At 32.5% G+C, this 19,418-nt stretch overlaps 10 protein-coding genes across 10 annotated transcripts; 7 read left to right on the top strand and 3 right to left on the bottom strand.

Moving 5' to 3' along the window:
- The first annotated feature begins 660 nt into the window (after window positions 1-660).
- Window positions 661-2,389, top strand: COQ6 (putative N,N-dimethylaniline monooxygenase COQ6). Its single transcript, XM_020194147.1, has one exon. The coding sequence runs from the start codon at window positions 809-811 to the stop codon at window positions 2,267-2,269; it is 1,461 nt and encodes a 486-aa protein (XP_020044539.1). The 5' UTR covers window positions 661-808; the 3' UTR covers window positions 2,270-2,389.
- Window positions 2,390-2,394: 5 nt separating this feature from the next.
- Window positions 2,395-3,294, bottom strand: ASCRUDRAFT_88559 (U2-type spliceosomal complex subunit CWC25; the record flags this gene model as incomplete). The annotated part of the gene is made up of 1 exon (XM_020195007.1): window positions 2,395-3,294. One exon carries the CDS (start codon window positions 3,292-3,294, stop codon window positions 2,395-2,397), a length of 900 nt encoding a protein of 299 aa, XP_020044538.1.
- Window positions 3,295-3,527: 233 nt separating this feature from the next.
- On the top strand, window positions 3,528-3,893 carry MZM1 (Mzm1p; the record flags this gene model as incomplete). The annotated part of the gene is made up of 1 exon (XM_020190954.1): window positions 3,528-3,893. One exon carries the CDS (start codon window positions 3,528-3,530, stop codon window positions 3,891-3,893), a length of 366 nt encoding a protein of 121 aa, XP_020044537.1.
- Window positions 3,894-4,599: 706 nt separating this feature from the next.
- TPT1 (tRNA 2'-phosphotransferase) lies at window positions 4,600-5,220 on the top strand (the record flags this gene model as incomplete). The annotated part of the gene is made up of 1 exon (XM_020194806.1): window positions 4,600-5,220. One exon carries the CDS (start codon window positions 4,600-4,602, stop codon window positions 5,218-5,220), a length of 621 nt encoding a protein of 206 aa, XP_020044536.1.
- A 1,070-nt stretch (window positions 5,221-6,290) lies between these two features.
- On the bottom strand, window positions 6,291-7,625 carry ASCRUDRAFT_10477 (uncharacterized protein; the record flags this gene model as incomplete). The annotated part of the gene is made up of 1 exon (XM_020188603.1): window positions 6,291-7,625. The coding sequence occupies one exon, from the start codon at window positions 7,623-7,625 to the stop codon at window positions 6,291-6,293; it is 1,335 nt and encodes a 444-aa protein (XP_020044535.1).
- Window positions 7,626-8,217: 592 nt separating this feature from the next.
- ASCRUDRAFT_78131 (peroxiredoxin) lies at window positions 8,218-9,193 on the top strand. Its single transcript, XM_020194146.1, has one exon. It carries the CDS (start codon window positions 8,328-8,330, stop codon window positions 9,108-9,110), a length of 783 nt encoding a protein of 260 aa, XP_020044534.1. The 5' UTR covers window positions 8,218-8,327; the 3' UTR covers window positions 9,111-9,193.
- A 350-nt stretch (window positions 9,194-9,543) lies between these two features.
- On the bottom strand, window positions 9,544-13,881 carry ASCRUDRAFT_26360 (uncharacterized protein; the record flags this gene model as incomplete). Its single annotated transcript, XM_020189954.1, has 6 exons — window positions 9,544-9,773; window positions 10,185-10,281; window positions 10,951-11,255; window positions 11,505-12,934; window positions 12,966-12,988; window positions 13,447-13,881. Coding segments are annotated over 6 exons (2,520 nt in total), but the record flags the coding sequence as incomplete, so codon positions are not given.
- Window positions 13,882-14,675: 794 nt separating this feature from the next.
- On the top strand, window positions 14,676-15,455 carry ASCRUDRAFT_78129 (uncharacterized protein). The gene has a single exon (XM_020194145.1). It carries the CDS (start codon window positions 15,012-15,014, stop codon window positions 15,246-15,248), a length of 237 nt encoding a protein of 78 aa, XP_020044532.1. The 5' UTR covers window positions 14,676-15,011; the 3' UTR covers window positions 15,249-15,455.
- Window positions 15,456-16,376: 921 nt separating this feature from the next.
- Window positions 16,377-17,255, top strand: ASCRUDRAFT_39774 (L domain-like protein; the record flags this gene model as incomplete). Its single annotated transcript, XM_020190960.1, has 1 exon — window positions 16,377-17,255. A coding segment is annotated over one exon (879 nt), but the record flags the coding sequence as incomplete, so codon positions are not given.
- A 1,034-nt stretch (window positions 17,256-18,289) lies between these two features.
- Window positions 18,290-19,072, top strand: CKB1 (casein kinase 2 regulatory subunit CKB1; the record flags this gene model as incomplete). Its single annotated transcript, XM_020189903.1, has 1 exon — window positions 18,290-19,072. A coding segment is annotated over one exon (783 nt), but the record flags the coding sequence as incomplete, so codon positions are not given.
- Between the last annotated feature and the right edge of the window lie 346 nt (window positions 19,073-19,418).

Below are 19,418 nucleotides of genomic sequence, written 5' to 3'. Positions count from 1 at the left end.
GAGCACCACAATCCACCATTTTTACATGAGATAGCTTCTACAAATTTAAATCCAATTTATATTGTTTTTATTCTAATTCATTCGATTTTTTTTTGTTTTAACTTTAGCGCTTAAAAGACTCTTTAAATAAAAATCCAAGGAACTCGAGAGTCAAAAGGAAAGGATTTTTGCTTATATCTCAATTTGTCTCAATTTTATTGCTCAAATTGCTATAACTTCGGCATTAAAAGTTGTTTGGTTTATTTTGGTTTCTTGTTTATTTGTCACCTTTGTTTTTTTGTCATTATATGATTTCGATCCATATGGTGCGATATGTGAATGGATTACTTTATTTTTCTATCCATTATTACTTTTAATTTTTGTTTTTGATTTAAAATATTACAATGATTTTTTATAAATACAAATAGATAAAAATAGACAAAAATAGATAAAACGAATATAAATCTAATAATATATAACAAATTTTTTTAGTCCATGTAATATCCCAAATCTTATTCCGATTAACCTTCTCAAGATAACCTAACTTGCTCTTTTAGTCTTTTTCTGTGATGTAATACGCTTTTGTTTTGTTCCAAACCATATCTAAATTCCTCAGAATAGCAGCAACCTGCTCATTTCTTCAATCTTTCCCTATCCACTCTCTGTGCTTCTCTTCCTTCTTCTTCCTCTTCGGGTGCATGTGACCCTAGTCTCTAATACACAGAACATCCCAGTCCGGACTGGGATCTGCACACAGCCATCTCCAACCAATCAAATCGAGAAACTCCTGCTTCTCTTCTCCCACTTTTCTTATCCAATATTCTCCAACATGTTCAAGTCTTCAGACCAAATCTTCAGGTCAAACCGCCCAATTAATCTTTTAGTAAGGAGATGCTTAGCAACTACTGTCAACAACTTATCTCCCATTTTATCTGATATAACTATTGTGGGAGGTGGCCCTGCTGGTTTAACCTTAGCTGCCTCCTTGAAAAGCTCTCGAATAACCTCAAATTTAAAGATAAATGTAATTGAATCCTCAAATCTTCAACCTGTAAATGACTTTTACTTGGATCCCCCAGTCAATTACACAAACAGAGTTAGCAGCTTAACTCCCCAATCAATTGATAACTTGATTGAAATTGATGCTTGGAAATTTATTAACAATGATAGAATTTGTTCTTATGATAATATTAATGTAATCGATGGTATATCAGATGAAAGATTGGATTTTGAACGTTCAGAAATTGCAACAATGTGTGAAAACATCAATTTACAATCTGCTTTATATCAAAGAATTCAAGAACTTAATAATGATATTAATAACGATAATTTGTTAAATATTATTGACAACACTAAAGTCCTTAATATTTATAAAGACCAAGAAAATGAATGGCCGATTGTTCAATTATCAAATGGATCATTATTGAAAACAAGATTATTAATTGGCGCAGATGGCTCAAATTCACCCGTAAGAAAGTTTGCTCAAATTCAATCAAGAGGTTGGTCATATAATAAAAATGGACTTGTTGCAACACTTAAATTGAAATATGAAGACTTCAGAAGTATTGCATGGCAAAGATTTCTTACTACTGGCCCAATTGCTTTATTACCATTACCCGAGAACAATGCAACAATGGTTTGGTCAGTCGATCCGAGTATCTCAGATATAATTTTGAAAAAATTATCAAAAGATTCACTAATTTCATTATTCAATTCATTGTTCATTTTATCGCAAGTTGATTTAAATTATTTATACAAATTCATCAATTCAAATGAATATAACGAAAATGAACTAATTGAAGAGATTAATTGGAGAATTGATGTTCATAAAAATAAAATTGGCATTGAAAAATTTAATGACTCATATCCAGTTGAGATTATCGATATAATTGATAATTCAGTAAACAAATTTCCTTTAAAATTATCACATTCAGATTCATATGTATCTAATAGAATTGCATTAGTCGGCGATGCTTGTCATACTATTCATTCATTATCTGGACAGGGACTTAATATGGGTCAAGCAGATGTTAAATCGTTATTTAATTTTATTGAGACCGGTTGTAAAAGAGGATTGGACATTGGAAATTTATTAGTTTTAGAACCTTATTACAGCGATAGATATCCGTTAAATCATTTGACTTTGGGTATTACAGATAAATTGCATAAAATTTACTCGATTGATTTTTTACCAGTTGTTAAATTAAGAAGCTTTGGATTAAATATAGTTAATAACTTGGATTCTGTCAAAGATTTTATGATTAATCAAGTCTCTGGTCCTTCAAAATAGTTTTTTTTTCTTTTAAAAAAGAAAAGAAAGATTAGAAGCAAAAGTAAAATTATATTTAGTGTACATATAGTATATTTATATATTGATTAAAGATTTAACCGGCGTTTGAATAAACTGAGATAAATTTAGTGTCTTATATTATCATACTTATTATCATACCTATCAAATCTGTTATGATGCTTATCGTATTTGTTATCACGCTTATCATATCTATCATATCTATCATACTTATCATATCTATCATACTTATCATACTTATCATACTTATCATACTTATCATACTTATCATCAAAATGTTCTTTTGAAGAATTATGACTGGATGAAGATGATAAAGTATCTTTGTGACTATTTTTGTGCCGACTTGAATCAGATTTATCATTACTAGATTTTTTATGAGATTTTGAAGGTTTTGATATTTTATTTGCATTTTTGAGTTTCAAAACTTGTTGCCTTTTGTACTGTTTCTGTTTTATTAAAAACATTGGGTCACTTTTATCTATTTTAAAAGTTTCATCATTATTTTGATTACTTTGGTCATTTTTAGCAGTATTGTTAGCAATATGATTTTTATTAGCTGGTGAATAAGAGTCTAAATTCAATAGTGTATCTATTGAAGCTACGGTTCTCTTTTTTTTAGTGTTTTTTTTATTCTTTTCTTTATTTAAGATTAGATCGTCTACTCTTTTTTTGCCGAGCAAGTAATCTTCATTGCCATTATCATTATCATTATCATTATTTATACTGCTTTTCGGTATCTGAGAATTATCATACATCCAATCTATTCTTTCAACATCATCGTCACCATTAGATGCACTATTATTAGGATTAGTTGGATTGTAATAACGATTTTGTTTTTGTAAAGATTTCAATCGTTTCTTTTCAATTTCTATAGCAAGTTCTTTCTCTTTCTCTTTTATCTTTCTTCGCTCGTTCAAGGCTTCCTGTTCTCTCTCCCAGACCTTTTTCTGGTTCTTCATTAACCCTGGATGCCAGGACTTCTTAAGATTCAAATCACCAGGGGCCATTGTTGTGTGTTTTGTTCAGTTGTTGGCTGTTATTTTGATATTTTATCAATACATTTTGGTGATGATTTGAAGCTGCAAAAGAGGATTTTTTCTCCGAAAATCAAGTCGGGTAACTGTGTTTTTATTATTAGTAAGGCGAAAAAAGTAGGGAGAGATTTCATTGGAAAATATATAAAGAGACTCCAGGTTTGCAGTCAGATTTAGACAGTTTTGCTAAAACACAAAAGAGAAACATGTCGTCCGGCAAAGCAGCTTCATTGAATGCATACCGAAACGCTCTTAGAGCCACGAGAATCGCGTTCAACCAGGACACTGCTACGCTAGCTGCTTCTCGAGAACAAATTCGAAATGGATTCAGAAATCCCGACACCAGCAAAGCTGTGGAAGAGCGAATCAAGCACATCGAGGAGATCTCGAGGTTTTTAAGAAGAAATGTTGTGCAGGGCAAGCTAGAGGACCCTGAAAACGCACCCACCAAGTACAAGTTGAACATCCACGAGGAGACTGAGTTGGGAGACAACGACAGTGTGAAGAAGGCGAAGAAGATCTTGATGGACAAGAACCAAGGGTGCTGTGGTGGATCCAGTGCCAAAATATAGAGCCTCGCTCTGCCTGTACATAGACCAATAGCCAGTATCAATAAACGAGAGGCCTCTGGTGCCTCTGGTGCCTCTGCTTCTGCGACTTTTGACTCGTATTCGAGTTTCGAGCCCGGAGTTGACTTTTTACCACTGTGACGGACCCGAAAACAATGCAAGGCTGGTATAAAACGTCCATTTTCCTGTTTCTTTCTTGATATTTATCTTTATCTTTATCTTTATCCATCAGCTGGATATACTACCTTTGCTGTTTTCATCGCCTCCATAACCTCCATTTCCTCCATCACCTTCGTTACCTCCATCCACCATGAGCTCCCGGATAGAGTCTTCCCAATCTCTCTCCTTGCAAGAGATGCAACAGATCAAACTCAAGTTCGACCAGTTGAAAATTGTAAGACAGACTGAAATAGAGCGATTGAGGAGGGAAATGGAGATTCTTAAAGACGACTCCATAAGGTTTGAGCCCAAGTCCCCTTTGCTTGACAGATCAAACAGAAACTCTCTTGCCGCTGCTGAGGAATCTTCAGGCACCAGTCCTGACACAACACTTGAACTAGATCCTGATTCTGACTCGAATCTTCGTTCTTTTCAATCTTTGCAAAAACAAATTAACGAAAATCTTTCCCTTCTCAATGAGAAAAAAACCAGTAACAAATACTCGCGTTCTCCCAAGCTATCCAAGCTATCTTTTGAAGAAATTAGAGAAATGAAAATCTCAAAAAAATTGGCTAAAATTCTTAGACATGACGCTGAATCTCTAAAACTACCCATTGATGAAAAGGGTTATGTTCCCGTTGATTTAATACTAAAGATGAATTTTTTTAAATCTTTAAACGTTGATCTCGAACACTTGAAAAAAATAGTTGAAACAAATAAAAAACAAAGATTTAATTTAAAGTTTGATAACGACAAAAAAGTATATTTAATCTGTGCAAATCAAGGCCATTCAATTAAAAAAATCCAAAATTCAAACTTGATCCAACTAAAAAATTATCCAGATGATTTCCCAGATTTTATTATTCATGGAACTTTCAAATCAAAATGGCCCTTAATTAAAGAATCCGGTGGTTTAAAAAAAATGAACAGAAACCACATTCATTTAACTACAAATTTACCAAATTCTGAAAATAATTTTGTCATTTCTGGAATGAAAACTTCGTCAAATGTCTTTATCTATATCAATATTAAAAAATGTTTAGACAACAACATCATTTTCCATAAATCCTTAAATAACGTTATATTAACTGAAGGTAATAAAGATGGCATCATACCACTAGATTGCTTTGAAAGAGTTATCGATAAAAATGATAATCCTTTGGATTTTTAATCAATGATTTGATTCATTACTAATAACTAATAACTAATAACTAATAATTAACAATTGACAATTAAAAATTATAATATGATATAGTATGATATTATATGATATAATATCGTATAATATAATATCGTATAATATAATATAACACAGAACAATACAAAATATCTTATTCTTATTCTTATTTTTATTCTTATTCTTAACCATAACCTTATGATTATTTCTATCATTATACTAATACTTAAATACCAGAAATTTAATAGTTTATAGCTCTTAATTTATTGCTCTTAGTTTATAGCTTATAGTTTTTTGTTTGCATTTTAAATGATGTTTATGTTTATTCTAATCTCTAATTAACTGAATTGAATCAAATTGAATTAAATTGAATTAAATTGAATTAAATTTCATTGTAAAATCAAAAGATTATCTTTAAAACCCATTATTATAATATACTATATAATAAATGAAATCAAAACTAAAAACTAAAACCAAAAAAATTTAAAACATAAAATAAAATAGAGAACTTTGAAAATAACACAATTAACAAGCCAAGTTCTCTATTAAGTTAAATAAAAAAAAAGGAAAACAAACAAATAAACAAACAAAAAAAAAAAAATAACAAAAAAAAACAAATCATTTTGATAAGATTTTAGGAAATTTTGAATATAACCTTAAATGATTTTTTAATTTTCCAATTTTTATAATTCTAATTTTAATTTTGATTTTGATTCTAGTTTATCTTTAATATTTGTTTATAAAAAAATTAAATCTAATGTGAGATGGCATTGTGAAATGATATTGGATATTGTAAAAATAGTATTGAAAAATAGTAAATTTCATAATTGTTTTTACTTAATTTTTTATTTTTTTTGTTTGATTTTTTATATTGAACTAAAAGAAAGCAAATGAATTAAAACCAATTTAACGAAATGATTATTATGTTTGATAAAAAAATACGGATTAGAAAATAAATGAGAAAAAATGAAATCATCAGATATACACATAATTTATTCTGTTAGTTTAATAATTATCAAGTGTTGAGTATTAAGTATTAAGTACTAGGTGTTTAGTGTTAATTATCAGTTATTAATATCACGAAGTAAATACTTGTCTTCATATTCATCATCTAAATCATTAAAACTATTTTTATTTATATTATCATTTCTGTAACTAGAGGACAATGAAGTCAAATTTGAGTCTATTGATAATCTTCTTAATTTATTATTGTTATTTATATTATTACTATTGATATTTTTGGTGTTGTTGGTATTAAAATTTTTAATAGTATTAGCATTTGTTTTGTTAATAAAACCGTTATTATTTTTATCATTGTCTAAATAAGTTGTAAATTTATTTGAATTATTGATATTATTTAAATTTTCATATTCAATTTCATTTTTCAATATAAAATTTTCATTATTAAGGTTTTTATTAGGATTGTTATTAGGATTATTTTTGAGATTATTTTTCATACTATTATTATTATCATTATTATTATTATTATTATTATTGATAGTATTGTTGCTGTCAACCTCCATGTTAATATCTTTATCGCTATTGTCATTTGATGGCTGTTGAGATAATTTACTCTTTAAAGGTTTATTTGGAGGAAATTTTTCATTCATCGAAACCAATATACTAGCAGCTTCTAATAACTGGACTTGTTGATGTTTTGAAATTAATAATTTTTTAGTATAGTTCCATTCAGGAGTATGTTCCCATAGATGTTTAGCTAAACTCGATATATGTTTATAACCCTTTCCACAGGCCTCGCATTTGATATCATGTTTTAACCTGCCAGATTCACCCTCTGAAATTCTTCTAATAACAAACTCCCTTGTCAATAGAGGAGGATTGCTGTTGATGCTATTGCTAGTGTCTATTTTATACTCGCTAGAAAATGGGTTGTTGCTGTTAATGCTATTTGAGCTGTTATTCAAATGGCGCAAGGGAGGAAGAGAGTAAGGTAGAGATGAGGAGTTTGCCCTTGGTTTTGCTGGAATAGCATAGGGAGAAGTAGTAGAGGATCGTCTTTTAGGTGGGTTGTGGTTATGAATATGGTTATTGAGGTAGGAGTGGTTGGCATTAAGATGGTTGCTCTTGCCGAGAGAGCTGTTCAATCTGTGGTGGCTGCTGTTGTTGAGATTACTGACAGTGTGTGTGTTTGTTGTGGTGTTTGTGCTGCCATTATTGTTGAGAATGCTGCTGGTTAAAAAGGACTGCGCAGTACCATTGAGGTGAAGATTTGCAGGTAGGGAGGAAGGAATAATTGAGCTGTTGCCAGACTTTGCTACAGAGGAAGCAGCAGCAGCAGAGGCAGAAGAGGCAGCTGGAGAATCAATGTTGATGTTCATATTGATGTTCATGTTCATGTTGATGCTGGAAGGATTTAAATTCTGAGAGTATAACGTCATATTATAGATTATAGGAGTGGAAACATAAACAATAACAGTAAACAGTAAATAACACTAGAGCAATGACAAGTAAAGAGTAGAGCAGATAGATACTAGAATAATCAGAGTAGGTATTATTAATATTACAAATCTTATTGAGTATTCTGCTCAGAATATTTGGTATAGATTTATGTTATTTTTACTTTTATTTTTATTTTTTAAAACTTATTTTGTTGTGAAAAGATAAACAAACCAATAAAAACCCACTCTCAAAATTTTTTTTCCTGCACCAAAATTTTTTCACTTTAAAATTATTTTTCATTTTTCATTTTTCACCCTTTCCCGGAATTTGGTCGGAACTGATCAGAATTCAGACGGAACCAAAAGACTTTGTTATCACGTGCATGCACATGTACATGTATAACATTGCAGAAAAATATGCAATGCCTGCAAAAGTGATTACACGCGCTTGTATGTAGTACGCTGTTATTCCCTGCTGTATGTGCATTGAATCCTCAACAGTGGTAAATAATATCACGTGCAGTTGCGATTTTCCTGATTTCGATGATGATTTGATCCACTTCCCCAATATCAACAGAATATAAATAGAGCTCACTCTTTGATGTGACTTTAGCTCTTTGATCGCACTTTTTTATTTTTTGTGCTTAAATTCACTCAATTCCTGCTGTTCTCTTCTTTTTTTTGGTCTGTATTTTTGTTGCGATGTTATCTAGACTATCCTCTTCGATTGCTCCAGCTGCCTCGAGATTGTTAAGAGTTTCCTCGGTTCAAGCTCAATATCTCCCCTTTCGAAGATTTAATTCCTCTTTTGACTTCACAAAAGATCCTCCGATTATTCGTATTAACTCAATTGCACCAAATTTTAACGCTACTACTAATGAAGGCGCAATTGATTTCCACGACTTTATTACTAAGTCCAATTCTTGGGTCATTTTGTTTTCTCATCCGGCTGATTTCACGCCAGTTTGCACAACTGAATTGAACGAATTCAACTCACTACTCTCGCAATTTGGCGAAAAAAATGCAAAGTTGATTGCTTTATCCACCGACGACGTTAAAAGTCACTTGGAATGGATCAAGGATTTAGAAGAAATCTCAAAGAAAAAATTCCAATTCCCAATTATTGATGATTCGGATAAAAAGATTTCGTATGTTTATAACATGATTGACCAAGAATCTTTCGAAAATTTGCCAACCAACACAATCGTCCAAACAATTAGATCAGTTTACATAATTGATCCCTCAAAGAAAATTAGAGCCATTATAACCTATCCACCATCCGTTGGTAGAAACACTTCCGAGGTTTTAAGAGCTCTTGAAGCCTTGCAAACAACTGACAAATTTGGCGTGGCCACTCCTGTCAATTGGCAAAAGGGTCAAAAAGTTATTATTCCTCCAACTTTATCTGATGCTGATGCTAAAAAGAAATTTGGTGATTTCACAGCTGTCAAACCTTATTTACGTTACACCAATTTAAAAGAATAATTGAAAATAATTAGTTAATATTATTTTTCAATATCGTATTTTCTACTTTTTTTCTCCAACTTTTATTATTCCCCTAAATAGCCATAATAAATATTCTTATCACAATCTTATATATTAAAGTAAATGAGTAAATGCGCATTATACATAAAAAAACTAAAAAGAATAAATAAAACCAACTAAACTGTTAAACTATTAAATTATTAATTAAACAAAATGAAATGAACAAAAAAAATTATAAGGAAAAAAAATCATAGTAAATAAAAATTAAAGTCTGAAAATATATAAAAAATAACAAAATAAAAAAAAAATGTAAAAAAAAAAATCCATTAACAATTAAATTCTTAAATTCTTGATTCCTGAATTACTTAATTCTTAGACTCTTGAGTGAACAAATTAATATACTATTATGTCATTTAAAAAACATTAATCAAAATTCGGGTTTCATGTTCATATCTAGCCATCCTAAAAAATCATCTGTTCCTTCCATCCAATCGAAGTTTTGATTTTGAAAAAAATTATCAAATTGAAAATCTGTTTCTATGTTGTTGTTATTATTGTTACCGCCAATTATCTGTTGCAGTTGCAGCTGTTGCATTTGTTGTTGATATTGGTTATGATGTGGTGTCATTATATTCATTCCATTACCAACAGAGTTTGGTGTGCCTCCTTGCGATGTCATATTAATGGGATTCAAATTATTGCTATTATTAGTATTGTTATTATTATTGCTGTTACAATTATTAGCACCACGGTATGAATTATGGAAATTACTTGCGTTGCTATTTGTTGAATAGCTATTAGCCATAGGTGTTGATTGTTGACTATTATTTCCAATAAACGCATTAAGAACACTAAAATTATTATTTACACTGTTCCCACTAGTACCGTTAAATCTTGTCATTTGATTGTCACTAGATATAGAAATAGAACTTATATTAGAATTATTGGTTTGATGGTGGTGCGGTAAAATATTAGTATTTATAACGCCATTATTATTATTATTATTATTATTATTATTATTACTGTAATTATTCATGTTATTACTAATGTTATTACTAATGTTATTAATCATACTATTCTTTATACTGTTCATATTATTTAAACTGCCATTATGATTCATTGCTTGTGCGCTTAAAACTGGACTGTTATTTGGAGGAATTGTTGGTATAGACTTATTATTAAAGTTCCAATTATTATTTTTATTGTTATTATTGTTACTGTTATTATTAGGATTGCCCATTTGATTCATATTATTCATTGAATTTCTTGCATTTTTATTGTTAATATTAGACATGTTACCCATACTGTTCATACTATTTATATTCAATGCATTATTATTAGGTATATTATTATCAGGTATATTATTATTAGGTATATTATTAGTATTTGGTACAGTCAATATATTAGACATGGCATTAATGTTTATATTTTTATTGGTATTATCGCCCATATTAGTATCTTTATTGTAGTTATTGTTTCCAATATTAATTTGATTTGTTGATATTGAATTAATTGAATTAATATTTTTATTATTATTGTTATTGTTTTGCTTGCTTTTATTAATTATGTCACTATTGTTATTAATATTAATATTATTATTATCAATATTATTATTATTATTATTATTATTATTATTATTATTATTATTATTATTATGATGATGGTGATGGTGATGGTGGTGGTCCATATTAACCATATGTGAATTTGGTGAACTTTGTGGGTTATGTGAATTTGGTCCAATTATGCTATTATTAAGTTTTGGATTGCTATTACCATGACTACTAATATTATTGTGTTGTATGGATTTACTCATGTTGTCATTAAGTTTCTGTTTTTTGACACCTTCATGATGATGTTTAACCTTTTCAACACTACCAGTAGCTTCTAACAATATCAATGGTATACCATTAATTTCAGTTGGTCCAGATAATCCAGCAGCAGTTGCACTAGCTTTGGCATTGGATATTGCTGATTGAGTTGGCACTAAAGTTGTGACTGTTGTACCTCCTGGCGTTGTTGTGGTGATGGTTTTAAAATTATCTTTGGTGATTTGATTATAAAATGGCAAAGGTATAGGTCTTTTTTGACCATTTGGCATTATTGCATTAATTTTATAATGTGAATCCTTATGGCTTTTTTCAGATGCTTTCTCCCCATCTTTATTACTACTTGATGATTTGTCCTGTTTTTTATTAGCTTCAATATCTATATCTTTATTTTGATTTTTTTTATCTTTTGGTTTATCTTTATCTTGGTCTGATTTTTCGTTTTCGCTTTTATTCTTATCATTACTGTCGGTTTTAGTATCACTTGAAGCTTTGTCTTTAGATTTATCTTCAATTTCAGTTTCAGGTTTTTTGTTTTCTACTAAATGTAGTTGCTCGGTTTTTTCACTAGCTATCGCTCTTCTCTTACCTTCATGGACACACCAAACTAAATCATAAAATAACGAATTTGTTAAATGAGATCTCATTTTAACTATGATTCCTTCACCTTCAAGGAAGATTTCAGGTTGAGTAATTATAACATAATTTAGATTTTCCAAAACTTTTGCAGTTCTTGATATATCATTGTTAACATCTTTCCATGCTGCCAACATATTTCTAAATAATCTGTGAACTGTGACAATACTTTGTCTCGCTGAGTCAATATATTTGTCAAGCAATAATGGTGTTAAATGTAACCTAAATAACATGAAAGCAGAATAGGTAACAGCATGTCTGACATATATTGGGTATTCGCTTAATTGCTTATTTTCGACCAATTTAGAAAAAGTAGTTATAATTCTTGTAGCCGATAAATAGGCCATTGTGACGTATTTTGTTTGGTCTTCGGTTGGAGTCTCGGGTAAAAATGCAAAACAGCAAATCATTAATTTGACATACAAGTGGTATATTTCAGATATTGGATCATCAATTTTTAATTTAAAAATCAATCTTTCTAATTCTCTTTGTAAAATGTTTAAAGCGCCAGCTCTATTTGGACCTTCCATTAAACCATCGGGACTTGTTACAGAAGAGCCCATAACATTAGCCAATTTAGCTTGAAATATGGCCAAGCATATTAAACATCTAAAATTTTTGGGTAAAGAATAATCTAACCTAGCATTTTCAATTAAGAAATCAGTTTGTAATGAAGCAGGTAAACCTAAAACCGAGGCCCAAAATTGTTCATGAAAAAAAACACCTAACCAAGTCATTGTTCTCCATTTAACAGCATTTGGTAGAGCAACTTGTGTTCTTGAAAACTCTGAAATAAATTTACCCCTATGTAAACCTAACTGGAAAGCCAAGTTTCTGCCTAAACCAACAAATCTATATGAACAGTCATCAAGGACTTTTTGATTTGGTAGTGGCCAACAACTTAGTATTAATAAGGCCTGAACAATGTGAGTTGATCTGGGAGTTCTAATCCAGCAAGTTTCTATTGCCAATTGTTTAATTAAAGATGCCAATTTATTGTATAGAGTTGGTTCTGGATCAGATAGGCAGGCGGTTAAACATACGGTCCAAAATAACAATTGTGATTGAGTATATAATTCGATTGCATTATTTGTGTGTAAAATTGGGAAGAAAGGCAAGTAGTGATTAACAAATCTTGAGTGTAATTCGTTTGCTTTTTCTAGGGGAATTCTAACATCACCAAGGTTAAATTCAGTTGGAGGTGCAGTTATTATTGGAGGAGGAGAGTTTTCAATTTTTATTTTGGAATTGTTTTCATTATTATTGGAGGCATCATTGGAGGAGTCGTTATTGGAGATATTGTTTGATGCAGAATCGGAAATGATGTTGATAGGAGTATTGGGGCTTGAATCGTTGGTTGTTCTGTGCAAGGAGAAATCAGGAGAATGATTACTGGCTAGGATTGCATGTTGGAGACTTGGAGGAAGAGCATTATTGTCATCGTTATTAGCAGGAGCTGAGTCGTTTAATAGTTCTGGAGAAGCATGGTCATTATCAGTTATGGAAGATTTCATTATATTATTATTGGGGGTGTTATTAGTCATTGAGGAAGTGATTGAAGAAGAGGTTAAGTTTGAAGTTATTAAAGACAATTTATCATTTGGATTAGTTTGAATTATTGAGGAGGAAGAATTGTTTTGAGAATTAGTGGAGGTTATTGGGGAATTACTGTTTGAGGTGCGATCGATTAATAAGTTTGGGTTTTTCTCCAAGTAAGTTTTAGCAATGAAAGGAGTAGCTGATGGGTTAATTGAGATGCTGGTGGTAGTGGTAGTGGTGGTAGAGTTAGTAGTGGTGTTATTAATTTGGTTTGTGTTTTGATGAGGATTATTGGAGTTTATGAGTTTTTTGATTGGATTTTCTTCTTCTATTACGGGTAGTAGAGAGGTATTATTGTGATTGAGTTTGATTGGGTTTGATTGAATATTGTTATGAATATTATTATTGTAATTGTTATTGTTATTGTTATTGTTATTGTTGTTATTATTATTATTAGTATTATCTGTGGGAATATTATTTGATGTTGTGGTGGTGTTGTTAGTATTTGTAGAGGAGGATTTGTTTGATAGGACCTGAGCGATTATCGACTCATTTCTTTGTAGGAATTCTATTTTTGCTTTTAGTTCATCGACTTCGTTTCTTAAAGTCTGCATTTGAGAGCCCTTTCTTGGTCTGAACTGAGGATCAATTTCACAGTGAAGACCCATTCTTTCACATCTCTGGCAAGGAGCAGGGTATTTTTCAGAGGCATTACATTTTATTTTGTGTTGTCTACAGTGGGTACAGGAGGTTACGGGACGATGGCCAGAGGGATGATGAGGAGGCTTTGGTTTGATGATTTGGCGATTTAGAGGTAGGTTGGAGTTGGAGTTGATGTCGATGTTTGTTGGTTTTGAAGATAGAGAGGAGAGAGAGGATAGGGAGGATAAAGAGGTTGGAGAGATGGTGTTGATGTTGCTATTTATGAGAGAAGATGGTTTTTGTTTTTGTTTCGATTTTTGAAAGTGATTTTGGTTCATGTTGGAGGTGTTTTGATTTAAGTTTTGGTGTATATTTTGAATTTGATCAGAATCTCTTTTCCTTTTTTGTTTATTGAAATTACCTATGGTATTTAAATTGTTGTGTAGATGATTTATGTTATTGCCCAAGTTATTTAAGTTTAAGTTATTTAAGTTATTGAGATTATTTATAGTGTTGATGTTCTTTGAGTTATTCAGGAGTTGTTGGTTATTAGGTAGTATTGGGGGATTAAACTGGTTTGAGTTCGAGTTTGAATTTAGATTCATGTTTTGACTGTTTGAAATTGAATTTGGATTTGTATTGGGATTAATGATACTACTAGGGTTATTATTGATGTTGTTACTAGCAATACAGTTAGTGTTAGTGTTGGTGTTATTAGTATTGATATTATTGTTGATATTACTGTTGATATTGTTGTTGTGATTTGGTTGAATGTGCAGTATCTTTGGTTTGATGTTGTTGTAATTAACTTGGCTCATTATTTATTGAATAATCAGAGAAAAGGGAAGTGAAGAGAGGGAAACTTTTTTTTTGAATTTTTTTTGAATTTTCTTTTAGAATTTTACCATTAATGTAATCTGCAAGAGAAGCTTAAAATAACCATCTGACTTTCCAATCCTTTGAAGGACAACAGGCAGACAGACAGGAAGCAGAAAGAAGAGAGCAGGCACTGGGCTGGAGAGATAGCAGCAGCAAATGGTGGTGAAGCAAGAGCAGAGCAGTTGGCCTCAGGGCAAGAGTGTTATTGTTGGGAGTATTAGGTTCAGCCAGGTCTTAGAGCTGGGTCGTTGTGGGATGGGGAAGGGAGAAACAGTACAGAGCAGAGCAGGACGATGGGTTGGGCAGTGTCTCTAGGAGCAGAGCAGCAGAATCATTATAACTCTAGAACGAGGTGCTGAGGCTGTGGACGTTCTTCTCGATGTTTCCTCTCGAGGTGATCTTCTTCTGCTTCTGTTTATTGTCGTTTCTTGGTGTCTTTCCCTGCTTCGTCTTCTCGTCCGTCGTCTGCGTCTCGCCCGCGCGTTTCGCTCTGTTTTCTCCTCGCTCGTGTGCACGAAAAAAAAAACACCCGCGGAGGAATCTCTTCTGCGTTGCGAGCCCCGCGCCCCGTCCCTCCGCCGTCCTTCCATTGCTCGGTGCGCGGTCACGCCACTGATTCCGTCCCAACTCGGCCCGCTTCTCACCTTGCACCAATCACAGTACGAGCAATCCTGCTTGTCAGCATTCACACTCCGACAGAAAATATCGCAAATGTGTCTGAGATTATCGTCATTCCCGTGCCCACTTCCTCTTCGGACGGCCCTGCAGAGAAGCAAAAGCGCACGTGCTCGCTAGTGGCGGCTTATATAAGCGGAAACCGGACCCGTTAGAATGGTGTTTCATACCTCTCGCTCCAGAGACGTGCGCGTTTGGGCTCAGTTCACATTGATGCGACACTAGGTGGATAGAGAGAAAGCTGCTACAGTTGGGAATCCAGCAAATCATGGTGCAGCGGCTGTTTGTGGTCAGAGCTGCTGCCAACGTGCAAACAATGTGCCAGACCATTCTTGGTGTTCTGAAGACAGTGCCAGACACTAAACTCTATTCCCGTGGGCCTCGGCTGAAAGCACTTTCAGGATTACGTAATATCCGTGGTGTAATGCCGTATTCCGGATGAGCCGGATCTTCTACTGGTTTTTTTAACTTTTAGCGAAGGTTGAGTGTTTTTTTTTTCATGGTTATCGAATTTCAATTCACATCCAAAATGAATCTCGAAAGGCTTTATCATCAGACTAGGATCGCCAACAATAGACTTATATACAGCAGCCCTCACTTGTACAGCTTGATAACCACCTTACCCTTTTATCTCATTGAAAGCATACTCTCTTATCTCCCTCCCAATATACTTTGTTTATTCACTCTCATAGATAACGAGTTCATACTGAAGGCATCCTGGAACCTTTTATTTCAGAGAGTTGTATTGAAAAGCTCCTCCAATCACCCTGGCTTGAAAAAATTCAAACAAGATTGCATTGTGCTCAATTCAAATGACCTAGTTTTATTCTCTTCAAATCCTTTGATTTACTCAAATTTTTTAATACTAAGACTAAAACTAACCGATTTCAAAAAATTCATAACACTTAATCTTTCAAAATTGATTAAAATCAACTTGTCCTTCTTAGATATATCCCAGAACTCTATCAAAGATGTTTTATTCGTATCAATTTTATTCAATCTCCTCGATTCAAACAACTTGAAACACTTGAATCTATCCAGAAACAACATTAGCAAAATTGAAAATCTATCAAACTTGGTCAATTTAAAACACTTGGACTTGTCAATAAATAACAACATCGGCAAAATTGAAAATTTATCTTCCTTGGTCAACTTGGAATACTTGAATTTATCAAGAAACAATATCCAATCTATTGAAAATTTATCACACTTGACTCGTTTAAAACATTTAGATCTATCCGATAACAATATCTCACTGATCCAAAATTTAGCACATTTGACTAATCTAAAACATTTAGATTTGGCTCTAAATCTGATATACCAAATCGAAAACATATCTTCCTTATCACACTTGCGTCATTTGAATCTATCCTACAATACAATTGAAAAAATTGAAAACCTATCTACTCTAGTTCACTTGAATTATCTAGACTTGTCAATTAACAAAATCCACAGAATTGAAAACCTATCCACCTTAAATAACCTACTCTACTTGGATCTATCAAATAATGAAATAAGCACAATTGAAAATGTGTCCGATTTAGTCAATCTACAGTGTTTGAATTTGTCCTTTAGTAACAATCTTAAAATTCAAAATTTATCCAACTTGGTTAATTTGCATTTTTTAAAATTGTCCGATAGCCAAATCTCCAAAATCGAAAATTTATCATCCTTATCCAACCTAGTCCATTTGAACTTGAGTTATAACAATATATCCAAGATCGAAAACTTATCAAGTCTAACTAATCTATCCTATTTAGATTTGTCCTTCAATGAGATTTCGGATACTCAAAACCTATCAACCCTATCAAACTTATCAAATTTACCAAATCTCAAAAGTATATATGTATCAAATAACAAGTTATTTCAACTCGACAATAAATCTAGTCAATATGTTCAATACAATCAGCACAATCCATTAGATCTATTTGAAGTAATCAATTCTTGAATCATTAATTTATTGACCTACCTCGGCTAATTATTATACTATACACCCTGGGATTATATAATCCTTATCAACCCGTTTTTGTTTTTATTTTTATTTTTATTTTTATTTTTATTTTTATTTTTATTTTTATTTTTATTTTTATTTTTATTTTTATTTTTATTTTTATTTTTATTTTTNTATTTTTATTTTTATTTTTATTTTTATTTTTATTTTTATTTTTATTTTTATTTTTATTTTTATTTTTATTTTTATTTTTATTTTTATTTTTATTTCTCTTTATTTATCTATTAAAAATTAGAATTAAAATGCAGTAAACACAACAAAATAATATAATTGTAACAAATCAAGATTTATTAAATTTGAGTTTGAATTTCAAGTTCAAGTTCAAGTCAAGTTTTCAAGTTTCACCCATTCAGATCTATCACATAGCCAATTTGAAATCAAAACAGTCAGAATAAACACCCTATCAAGCTATTTTCACTGTTATTGTTCCAAAATGTACAAATCAAACAAATGAACACCTTCAATTGAGATTCTCAATTGATATTTTCAAAAAAGATATATCCATAAGAATGTGAATACTCATCAAAAGGAGAGAAAAAAAATCACTATAAAACACACGAGCTACGTAAGTAACGCGAGTTGTGTGAGTTGTGAGTTGCGTGAATAACGCAGTTTACGCAACTGACGCAAATTACGTAACTAGTGACAAATCTAAAAATCTCACAACTTGCCGAACTTACACATGGTAAATACACGTGCATGTTTTTATGGAAAGAAAAATTTGTAACCAAAAGGGGCCTGAGGTGGAGTTGGAGACGAGAGAGATAACAGTGATAGAGGATTATAGTTATAGAACAAGTGCTAAATAGAAAATATAAGGGGATATCCATAGTACTAATAGCATCAGCACCAAAATCAGCATTTAGACTAGCATCAGCACCAAAAACGAGCAGCAGCAACAGCAGTAAACAGCAACAACTCTAATAATAATAATGTCAAATTGGACCAATCCACCATTTACAGGAGAAGACGATGATGATGAAGATGGACTATCTGAAGAATACGACTCATGGATTTCCAATTTCTGTTCTTTGTTTGGACATGATTATTTTGTAGAAATATCTACAGAATTCATTGAGGATGATTTCAACCTATCTGGCTTATCATCCATGGTGTCGTACTATAGAGAATCATTAAATTTGATATTGGATATAGGACCAGAAAGCGAGATAAACATACCCGCCATGCCATTGATCGAGCACAGTGCCGAGGTTTTATATGGATTGATTCATGCCAGATTTATATTGACGAAACCTGGGTTGACCTTAATGGCAGAGAAATACGAAAACAGGAATTTTGGATCATGCTCAAGAGTTAATTGTGAGGGTATGTATCTTTTGCCGGTTGGATTGTACGATCAGCCAGGGTTGGATACAGTTCGATTGTTCTGTCCATCGTGCTCAGATATCTACTTTCCAAGTTCCTCCAGATACTTGAACATCGACGGGGCGTGTTTTGGCACCACCTTTCCTGGATTGTTTATCAAATTATACCCCGAGATCCAGAGACAATGTAATTTACGATCCAAAGACAGCTTCAGCTTGAAAATATTTGGTTTCAAGATCAACGAGTTGAGTGTTAGCGGGCCCAGAATGAAGTGGTTGAGACAAAAGCCCAAGAGCAAAGAGGAAATCGAAGAGTTCAACCGATGCGAGTACTTGATTCCCTACGACGGCAACTCTGGCTCCAGCAGCTCGAACCCCAACAACTCGAACAACAACTCAGACAACTCAGACGAAGAAGAGGAGGAGGAAAACTCGGAGAACAGCGAAGACAACAGCGAAGACAACTCGGACGAGGAGAACAATAGTGAGGACAACTCTAACACCGACAAGCCCAAGGTGAAGGGCAGGGAGGAGCAGAAGACGAGGCCCACCAACAACGTCAGCAAGAGCCAGAAGCACGAGCACATAGAGCAGATGCAGTCCTCCGACGAGAGAAGGGTACGAATGGTGTATTAGTCGGCCAATAGCCCAATACCCCAGTAGCGCAGTAGTTAGTGATTAGTGATTATATCGCATCGGCCCAATCGAGACAGCCGCCCTCTGCCGCTCCTGCTGCACATATCTGCAGGTTCTGCCGGGGCACGCGTTTGCGTTG

Source organism: Ascoidea rubescens (assembly GCF_001661345.1).
Source record: "Ascoidea rubescens DSM 1968 unplaced genomic scaffold ASCRUscaffold_20, whole genome shotgun sequence".
NCBI lineage: Eukaryota > Fungi > Ascomycota > Saccharomycetes > Ascoideales > Ascoideaceae > Ascoidea > Ascoidea rubescens.
The sequence above is the reverse complement of the archived record's forward strand: the minus strand, read 5'-3'. Positions and strand labels throughout refer to the sequence as shown.

Excerpts from the sequence above, each read along its gene's own strand:
- COQ6 (XM_020194147.1), top strand. The coding sequence starts at position 809 with ATGTTCAAGTCTTCAGACCAAATCTTCAGGTCAAACCGCCCAATTAAT.
- ASCRUDRAFT_78129 (XM_020194145.1), top strand. The coding sequence starts at position 15,012 with ATGTTTCCTCTCGAGGTGATCTTCTTCTGCTTCTGTTTATTGTCGTTT.
- ASCRUDRAFT_78131 (XM_020194146.1), top strand. The coding sequence starts at position 8,328 with ATGTTATCTAGACTATCCTCTTCGATTGCTCCAGCTGCCTCGAGATTG.